The sequence below is a fragment of the Mesoplodon densirostris genome, chromosome 6, assembly GCF_025265405.1.
Source record: "Mesoplodon densirostris isolate mMesDen1 chromosome 6, mMesDen1 primary haplotype, whole genome shotgun sequence".
NCBI lineage: Eukaryota > Metazoa > Chordata > Mammalia > Artiodactyla > Ziphiidae > Mesoplodon > Mesoplodon densirostris.
The window spans coordinates 82345966-82356653 of NC_082666.1; the positions used below are offsets into that span (position 1 = coordinate 82345966).

The 10688-nt window shown below is 39.9% G+C and overlaps 1 protein-coding gene across 1 annotated transcript in view; it reads left to right on the forward strand.

Moving 5' to 3' along the window:
• RORB (RAR related orphan receptor B) overlaps nt 1-8774 on the forward strand; it is a 179180-nt gene extending 170406 nt beyond the window's left edge. The window contains exon 10 of the mRNA XM_060100898.1: nt 8476-8774. Within this exon, the coding sequence (XP_059956881.1) occupies nt 8476-8631 (156 nt within the window). The 3' untranslated portion in view covers nt 8632-8774. The remainder of the gene's footprint in view (nt 1-8475) is intronic.
• Nucleotides 8775-10688: the final 1914 nt, after the last annotated feature.

Consider the following 10688-nt stretch of genomic DNA (forward strand, 5'->3'; position numbering starts at 1 on the left):
TCTAAGTCTCAGATTCAACTGTTGTGTCCTGAGGAAGGGAAGAGGGTGAGACAAGTCTCTTGAGTTCTGACTGCTTTAATACTTTAAGGACAATGGTGCCATTGACATATAGGGACACCCTCTCACCAAACCCACACTCCCCAGAAGGAATAAATAGCTTTATTTAAACCTAAGAAAAACTATGCTACCCTCCCACAGATTCTTTTCATCTTTTCAGAAATTTCTTCTTTTCCTTCATAGTCCTGGAGCTCTTCTGCCTCCACAACGCCTCTAAAACAGTGACCCCTCTGGGGAATCTGGCGAACATCATGAAACTTATCTCTAGAAAAATGTGCACATACCCAACTGTTGTATTCAAGTCCAGCAGTTCAGGTTACATCCGCAGTAGGTCGGTAGATCTGCCTTCTGTGCAGTGTGCAAAGAGTGTTTATGCCACCGACCAGTTTGACCCTGAACAGGTGGAGCAGACTTAGGTGAGGTGCAGGGTTCAGACATAGTCATTAGATTTCATCCTAAAACAACTGTCTCCAATACACTTTCTGCATGCCCACTTCCTGAAATTAAAGTTCAAGTAGCAGTGCCTTATACTTTTGACCAAACCTGGACCTAGGGAAGATTTGAAATTCAGGAATTCTTATCCATTAACTAGAAGGAAGGTCTCAACCCCTATATGTTAATCAGTTTGTTTGTTTGTTTGGGGTAGAAAAAAAAAACCCTATTAAAGAGTTTAGGGCTTCCCTGGTGGCGCAGTGGTTGAGAGTCCGCCTGCCGATGCAGGGGACACGGGTTCGTGCCCCGGTCCGGGAAGATCCCACATGCCGCGGAGCGGCTGGGCCCGTGAGCCATGGCCGCTGAGCCTGCGCGTCCGGAGCCTGTGCTCCGCAACGGGGAGAGGCCACAGCAGTGAGAGGCCCGCGTACCGCAAAAAAAAAAAAAAAAAAAAAAAAAGAGTTTAGTTTCCTCTCCTCATGACCATAATAATAACATGTAGCATATTTATAATAAACCATCAGAACCACTGGCTGCTTAGTCACCTTGGACAAGGGACTTAACCTCTCTGTGCCTCAGTTTCCTTATTTGTAAAATGTGATTAAAGATGATAGTATCAATGTCATATGGTTATTTTAAGGACTAAATGAGATCAAATATAAGCAAGCTGCATGGTTCATCACAGATAGTATGTAAGTGCTGTTGTTGTAGTTGCTGTGGACAGAAGAAATTTTGTTTCGGCAGGGAAATATTTATCCAAGAAATGGGTATATTTGAGCTAATCACTGATGAATGATAACTATTTCAAAAGATGGAAGTTAGGGGTTTAGGGAGGTGGAGTATGACATTCCAAGAGATGGGGGCAATGATATAGATGTAAGAAAGTATAAGGTATAGGCAGGCTATGAATAATAGTTAGATTTGGGTGGATCCTGGATTTGAGAAGTGAGGAAATGAGGTCACACTGGTCACTTTCACTAAAGCTCGTGGAAAAAAATACATATACATGTAATATGTATAGAATGTATGTGTATATGTATATGCATGTATACATATATATTTTTAAGCCATATGACTGGGGGAGGCAGCCCATCTGTTTTCTGGGCTTCAGTTTTCTTGTCTCTGAAATGAGGAGGTGGGACTGGCTGGTCGTTAAGTTCCCTTCAGTATAATATTCTACGACTCTAAAAGAGAAAAATAAAGGTTCCTTCTGATGTCTTCTCCTGCCTTCCAGTGCCCTGTCCCGTGCGACAGTTTTAAGGACTCTTTAGATGTTCTGCCGCAACTCTAAGTGAAGAAATAGAAGGATTGCTACAAGTCTTGCAGATTCAATTAGTTCTATGGTAATTGAATTTAGGGTGATATTCCAATCCCAAAGCTGTGAAGCATACACTGTTTATAAAGCCTGCGTCCAGGGGTCAGCATTCCCATCAGGCTTTCCGTTTCTAGCATAACAATAACAAAACTACATCATCAACAAGGGGAATTTGTCTTTCTACTGTAACAGTACCAGGTTACTAAATAAAAGCTTAGAAGAGGGAAGGCTTACACAGCCCTATTTTACACGTTAATAATTGAAATATTACCTGAAAGAAATCACTCCTGGTCACTCTCACTTTACTAGTGCTATTAAGATACAGATTTAGAAAAAAAAAAAAAAAAAGCCATATTGACTCATAGATAGGGTCTATGGAGCGAGCACGGATTGAGAGATTAGTGAAAACTGCCAAGGGTCATTTACATTGATTTTCATTGCTTGCTCAGTGAGATCTAAAGAGACTATGTCATGATTAATAATGGGATGTTTTTGCCTGAAGCCTGCTTATTCTTCATTCAGGACACTAGGTGTCACATTAGAATTCCTAGTAGGTGGGCCTAGGGATTCATCAGTTTAATCTTAAACAACAGTCTGTCCAGTCAGCACTTAAGGGGTCCTAGTTCAGATGATGTGGCCTTGTGGTCTGAGCCTCCTTGTTCCCCTTCATATTTGGTTAGGAATTTGTTTTATATTTAAATTTTCTATACTTTCTTAAAGTATAACATACATGCTGGAAGTTCTTAAATCCTAAGTGTTTAGTTCAGTGAATCATCACAAAGTTAACATACCTGTGTAACCACTGCCCATGTAAAACTGGGCACTCCAGGAGCCCTGCTCAGGTTTCCTCACATGGTATATACACTGTAAAATAATGCAAGAGTCAAAATTATAAAAAACAGTTCAATAGATCATCCAAGTTTTTAAATTCCAAATCGATACTCAAGAAACATAGCTTTCTCATGGAATAGTTTTCTACTTCAACCTACATGTGTATTGAGCATGTACTGTATGCCAGATGCAGAGAAGGGAAAGGCAAATAACACATGGTCTTGGCCCTTTAGCGGTTTCCTTGAGGGATTCCTGTGAGAGACCAGATTATTTCAATCCATTTTAGCCATTTATAGTTTGCTGGCATACACTACAGGTCCAACACCCAGAAATTTCAAGGGTTGTCCATCGGACTAATGGTCTATAATAAGAAGAGAGGTTTTGATGTTCCTCCTCACTCATCAAGTTGCAAGTCGATGTATTAGTTAGGACTCTTGGGTTACACATAACAGGAACCAGCTCACACCAGGTAAAGCAAAGAGAAAATAATAAAATAAACTAATGGAGAGAAATCTCATCTAAGGTAAAAAAATTCAGCCCCCATTCAGGAAACACTAGGACAAGGAATTAGGAAGCCTTCAGAATTCTCCATCTCACAAGTTTCTCTCTCTTTATGTATATCTATCTACTTTATTCTTCTCCCTCTCTGAACACCAGTTTTCTCTGCTTCCCTGAAATATGGGTAGCTCTTAGCTCCAGCTCCTTAGGTCACTCATAGTTTCTGCTACATTTAGAAAGTAACTTGCTGGCTCACCGTCTGATTCCCAATTCCAACCCCAGTTAAACCAAATGTCCACTTCCACTTTAGTCAGCCATTCCCTGAGAAAACATGCCATACAGTGTGGATGCCAGCATGGAGTAAGGATGGTAAGAGAGGGCTGTGACCTGAACAGATACCTCCAATTCAGTATTAGAAATCTAGGCCAAGTGTCTAGGTTTAGCTGAACCCAAAAACCCAAAAAAGAAGTGAGTGGGGAATTTCCTGGCGGTCCAGTGGTTAGGACTCTGTGCTTCCACTGCAGGGGGCACGGGTTCGACCCCTGGTCGGGGAACTAAAATCCCGCATGCCGCACAGCCAAAAACAAACAAACAAAGAAGTGAGTGGACAAGAGAAATGGATGTATGTAACCTCACCTTATTGTGTCCTGTCTTTATCGGTGCTTCTGAAGTTTCTTCCACTTTGATCAAGCCATTGGTCACTTCCTGCTTCAGGTTGGAGGGCATCTTGATGGCCTGGAAGCCCACATGAACACAATCCTTAGTTTTCACCTCTGCATGTTCCATTCTTCCAACATCAAATGTACCAGCTATAAAATTGTGGATTTTCTCATAAAACCACCCTCTGGAAAGAAGCATAGGATTATTATCTCTTCTCCAACAGCTGCCGTTTCTTCTTGTAGACCCCTGTAGGTATAAGCTAAAGCTTCCTTCTTACAAGAAATGTTTATCATAAGAGAGAGATGAGTGTAAAAATGCCTTTTTATAGACTGTCTGTCTACTCCTGCTATGGAGATTATTTAAACATGAAGAAATTTCATGATGATTTGAAATCGACTGCCCCCTCCATCTCCAAGTGCTTCTGGATCACCACCCCAGCTGTTTAAAAAGTTGTTGAGCCATTAACTGCTGCTGAGGTGAGCTCCCTTTGACTTGGGGGTTCCCCCAGCTGCAGTACATAATATTAATGAGCAGTAAGTGACTGCCTGATGCTTCCTCCACCAGGCCCTTCTGGGCTCTGACAAGTGCTACCGCTGCTTCCTCATGGCCTCCTGGCCGTGGTGCCTCCAGAGTGATGGATGCCCCTGGCAGCACTTCTATTCCCACAGCTAACTGGATGCCTTGAAATCAGCCCCTCCTGAGAGCACAGAGGTTGGGGAAGCTCTTTGTCTTTTTCGGTGTTCTTTGCTCAAGTGGTCCCAATGCTCTATAACAAAAAGCATTTGTCACCATTCAACCCATTCTACAGATGAGCAACAGGATAGGATTGAAATCCCCTAAAAGAGGGAACTAGATCCTGAACCAGACTTTCTTAAACCTAGTTTTGGGAAGGAAAGAAGCAGGAGTCCATATTTACTTTCCCAAACCAAACCCGTGGTTAAATATTTCCAATAAATGAACAACTGTGGAATGATTTTGGCCATCCTCTTATACATTTAATTTTTCAACCACCCATTCTCTAAAGGAGCAGAAAACTGCTTTAAGAATTGTAATACATAGAATTCTACTTTATGAATCACAGTTTACTAAATGAGCAACTTACTTTAATTGCTACAAGAAAATAAAAATCAATATGATGTTGCTTTTCATTTCAATAAAAGTAAATGGCTGATTTTCCCCATGCATTAACCCACAATATACAGAGACTCAATTTTGGGTGCTTGGTTAGCGGCTAAGCTGGTTTCTTGCCCTCCATGTTATTTGGCTGAACAAGCATGACCTTGACCATTTCTCTCCTTGAGGGAAGCATTATGTGGGAATGACACATGACATCTAACATAGATATTGCCAGGATGGGCCAGGCACTCCATAGATAGTTTGTGTTGACTCATTTAACCCTTACAACAACCCTCTGAGATAGGGACTGTCATAATGGACATATGACAGATAAGGAAGCTGAGAGGTTAAGTGACTTGCCCAAGATCACACAGCTGTAAATAGCAAGTCTGGGATTCAGACCCAGACAGTCAGGCTTGAAAGCCTGTATTTTTATCACTAGACTAATTCTCTTTATGTAGTATTTGTGTCTCATAGGGAACTCAGGAAATTTCATTATTTGTCTCTCACCAAACTAACAGAACCAAACAAATGAAACCTTCCCTCCATGGCTCACGGGCCCAACCACTCCGCGGCATGTGGGATCTTCCCGGACCGGGGCATGAACCAGTGTCCCCTGCATCGGCAGGCAGACTCTCAACCACTACGCCACCAGGGAAGCCTATGATAACTTTTTTATCGGCCTCCTGAAAAGAAGCTAACTTGACACCCCGTTACCGGGACTATTTCTAATATGATAAAGAATTTACTCGTCAAAGAATTTACTTTGAAAAACAGTTGTAAATTTATGAGATTTGAACCTCTTAAACAGTATTTCTCAAAGTCTGTTCTATGGACCCAGTGCACCAGCATCCTCAGGATATTTGTTTCAAACATGAAATCTGAGCTCCACACCTAGACTTCGTGAAACAGAATCCCTAGGAGTGGATCCCATAATCTGCATTTTTAGGAAGCACTCCAATGGTTCTGTGCACACCAAAGACTGACAAGCATTACAGAGTTGCATCTGGATGTTTTAGGAGCTCCACACATCATCAATTCAACTGCAGATGATTATAGAAATCTTTCAAAGTCTCTCTGCGTTCTGTAGCTATTTCAGGGAGAATTGTAATGCACAAGAAGTGTTCCAAAATTGTTGCAGTCTCCTTCTGTGTGAACCAGCTGGTTAAGAAAGCTTGAATAATTTCCCAAGGGACTCTAGTTAAAGTGGACACTTGTACACTCTTTACCTATGAAAATATAGAAAAGACACGGCTTTCCACCCTGGACTCAAAGGGAATCTTTCAGAATGGGATTCTGATAATTTTTCTTAAAACCCTTCAAAAGACCTTAGCAGAGACTATGAGACCTAGCATAATCTGACCAAGCAGCCTCCCCAGCTTTATCCTTGAACATGCTCACCCACAATGAACTTCCTTCAGTTCTAATAGCACCAATGATCCTGGAACATATTATGTACCCCCAGCCCCAGCATCTAGTTATCTATTCCTCTCCCTTCAGAGCCCAGCTTAAATGGTCCTTTCTCAGAAGTGCCTGCCTTGAAGCAGTCAGAGCATTCTATTATCTACCACTTGTCCTAGCATCATTCCTCCATGACACTCACCAGTTTTTCGGTCTGCTTTTGACTGTGTGGTCACTTTATTCATCTGTCTTCCCCTATAGATGATAAGCAAAAACAGTACGGTTTTGTGAATTCTGGTGTCTAGTAGAAGTGTCTGCTACCAGTTTAAATACCTCATAATGTTGGAGAGAAAGTCCTGATTCTCAGTCTAAAATTTAACATCCATTCTATAAAGATTTCATGATTTTTTTTTCATTTCTATCCCTATCATTAAATAGCAGTGGAACTAGAAAGTCTGAACCCCAGGGCTTCCCTGGTGGCGCAGTGGTTGAGAATCTGCCTGCCAATGCAGGGGACATGGGTTCGAGCCCTGGTCTGGGAAGATCTCACATGCCGCGGAGCAACTAGCCCCAGGAGCCACAATTACTGAGCCTGCGCCTCTGGAGCCTGTGCTCCGCAACAAGAGAGGCTGCGATAGTGAGAGGCCCGCGCACCGCAATGAGAAGTGGCCCCCACTTGCCGCAACTAGAGAAAGCCCGCGCACAGAAACGAAGACCCAACACAGCCATAAATAAAATAAATAAATAAATAAATAAATAAAATTTAAAAAAAAAAGAAAGTCTGAACCCCAGACTTCTTTATGTGTTCTAGATCCCTTTAATGAATATGTCAACAAGTCTAATCCTGATGCTATTTTTAAAGTTGCTTATAGTGTGGTTATATAGTCATTAGTTGTTAAAAGGAAAGTTAATAAAAGAGTGGAAATTTTGAAAAGCCACAAAGTAACTAATTATCTGTTTCCTCCTTCAAAGGCTGAAATGGTTTCTTATTATTGAATAGGGTAGGGAGCCAGTGAGCCTAATTGGTGATTAGATGGGTTTTTACTTAATTTTATCATCACTTTCAAGTGTACCCTTGGTCAGCTGTATGAACTATCAAGTTTATTGTTTGTAAAAGTATTATCTATATGAGAACATTTCTTATTCCCACAGTAATTTGATCACAATGACATTTGGTCTTAAGCAATTTTGACACTGAATGATGGATTCTAAGTGTTCCAAAATTATAAGTGTGTCAAAAGCTAGAATTGTTCAGAACCTAAGACCTAACAGCATTTAACAAACTGTGGATATTTTAAATTATTAAAACAGTCTTCTGGGTATTTAAACTCAAAAAATTACATTCTACATGATACTTATATATCAAAACCTAACAATTATAAGTGGATATTCTCCCATGAGTTTTTGAAACACCTCCTTAAGGAAGCTGAGTGCCAGTGACTTCCCAAATTCTCCCTTGATTAAATATAGGTTTCATTTTACTCATTACGGTGGGAAAGGATTAGAGAGCTACTGGCAAGCTAGTGACCTTGACAGAAAAGCAGTCCAGATCGTTGTGAGTTACACGTCGTATGATTTAGGTTACACCTTCCAAAACTAAACAATCTGATATTCACATCATAAAAAAATCTATGGGAAATGATAGATAATAATATTAGCTAACAATTGTATTTCATGCCTACAGTATTCTTAACACTTTCACACGAATTTCCTCACTCAGTTTACACAACGACGCGATGAAGTACGTGCTACAAGTAAGCCCATTTTACAAACGAGAAAACTGAGACATAGAGGATGTCACAGCCACACGGCCATTTAGCTATTTTAAAACCAGGATTCCAACTCAGTCAGCCTGCCGAGAGAGCACCCCTCCTAACGATTAAACTAAACTACCTCCCATACCTACTTTATATAAGAACAGTGAATTAGGAAGCTTGGTCCTGCTTTCTTTCCCTCTCTTTATTTTCTCGTTAGAGAGTCAGGGAGGGAGGTGTTTTGTTTTGTTTTGTTCTAAAGGAGAAGCTGAAAGTGAGCCTTCTTTCTTTTTGAACATCTTTTTCCAAAGCCAGTTCCCTTCATCTGAGGCCAGAAAGGACACTGATTCAGGAGACAGAGCACTAATGAGCTTCCCCCTTTGTCTCCTTCCCTGTCTCTCCACTCTGCAGTTAATAGCCAAGATACCAACCATCACGGCAGTTTGCAACTTGCACGGGGAGAAACTGCAGGTATTTAAGCAATCGCATCCAGACATAGTGAATACACTCTTTCCTCCGTTATACAAGGAGCTCTTTAATCCTGACTGTGCCACCGTCTGCAAGTGAAGGTGACGAGCGAACTGTCTCATAGTCATGGAATGCAGCACCATTAAGACAAAAGCAATGTGTTCATGAAGACTTAAGGAAAATGTCACTACTGCAACATTAGGAATGTCCTGCACTTAATACAATTATTTTTCACCGCTACAGTTTGAAGAATGTAAATATGCACCTGAGTGGGGCTCTTTTATTTGTTTGTTTGTTTTTGAAATGACCATAAATATACAAATATAGGACACTGGGTGTTATCTTTTTTTTTAATGTTATTCAGGTATGTCTGGGGAGACAACTGTTTATAGAATTTTATTGTAGATATATACGAGAACAGAGCAGTACTTTACATGATTACTTTTCCTGTTGATTGTTCAAATATAATTTAAGAAAATTCCACTTAATAGGCTTAACGATTTCTATGTTTTTAGATAGTTGATGCATGTATAAATTTGTAGCTGTCTTGGAAAGCACTGTGCATGTATGTAATGAGTATATAATATCTGAGAATATTATATATGACTATTACTTATACATGCACATGCACTGTGGCTTAAAATACCATACCTACTAGCAAAGGAGGTTCAGTCAGGCACTATTATGTTATTTACCTTGTGTTATATGTTACCTTTATGTTAGACAATCAGGATTTTGTTTTCCCAGCCAGAGTTTTCATCTATAGTTAATAGCAGAATGGTACCAATTCAGAAATGTCTACAAAGGAATAAATATAATGCATGACCTCTGTATAAAAACTCTGTTTCGATCAATGACATCAAAGCCTTGTCAAGATGGTACATATTGAGGAAAAAAAATAAGTATTTGGAGCCATTTTCCTGTTTTAAGAATTAGGCCACAGATAACATTGTGGAGTCCAGGGCTTTTCTGACCAAACAATAGGTATTTCCACCAGGACACATAAAACAGTTTTTTTTCCTTTGGATTTCAAGTTGTGAAAGAACCTTCATTTTGGTGCTTATTGTATCTTTAACAGAGAAATACAGTCTGTAGATTATGACCACCAGCAATTTTTGCTAATAAAATTAGAGGAAAAGAGTAGGTCAGAGCCCAGGGTCCTAATGCCATTTCATGTAAACATTTTTCTCTCTAACCATTTTTTTTTCAAAGAAGAGGAAGAAAGAGAATATACAGAGTAAAGAAGTAGTTCTTTATGTTCATTCTCTTTAATAAGTTTGTTAGAAAAAGCAGCAATAAAGGGGGAGGCAGGACTTTCTATGTCCTTCTAGTCTGGGGTCTCTAATTTTTTCAACTCCAAAATGCTGTATTATAAAAATATAGCAAAACCTTGATAGATTAGAATAAAAGATCTGGGTTTTCTACAGAACTAATACACCTCAAAGCCAAAACTATTTCCTGTGCCGTTTGAAATTGCACCATCCATCTAGCCGGGGATTATTTTTTTAGCAACTTTTAAAAGTACAGAATGCAAGAGGTGAGATCAGGATTAGACAATTTGGATTTCCTAGTACTTCCTCACTTCTCCACTTGCTGACCAATCAGAGCGATCACCAGAAAAGCATAAATTCCAGGGAGTTTGTTCTGCCTGTGTTCTGGAGGCCTTATGCCTTTGGTCTCATTTGATCCAAAATAAGATTTTTTAAAAGGGAGCTAGAGAAGAGCTTAGTGTATAAGACAATGAAAATTATGATCTCCTGTAAGTGTAGCCTGGCCATCAACTCATGAAGACCTGCCCTTTTCTCCTTGTCCAACACACACACACAAATGCATACCTGCTTTGTGAAGTTTCCATCAGTGGAAATTTTGATTTTTTTTTTTTGATCTCTTATGCTTTCCTGAAGTTAGATGGTTGAGAGCCATCTCCATGATGCCACAGAACTGCAAACTGATGATCAAACAGTAGTGTTAGTCTTTGCTTTTAGAAAACAAGAGTCTTTGCCCACATCATGATTGATGAATTCCAAACCAATAGGGAAAAACAAAAAGGCTTTAAAATAATGAATCTTTCTCAACTACCGTTATATTCAATTAATTTAACTACATTGAACCAAATTACCTTCAGTGTCTAAGAAGACAGCTGTAGACTGCTTATT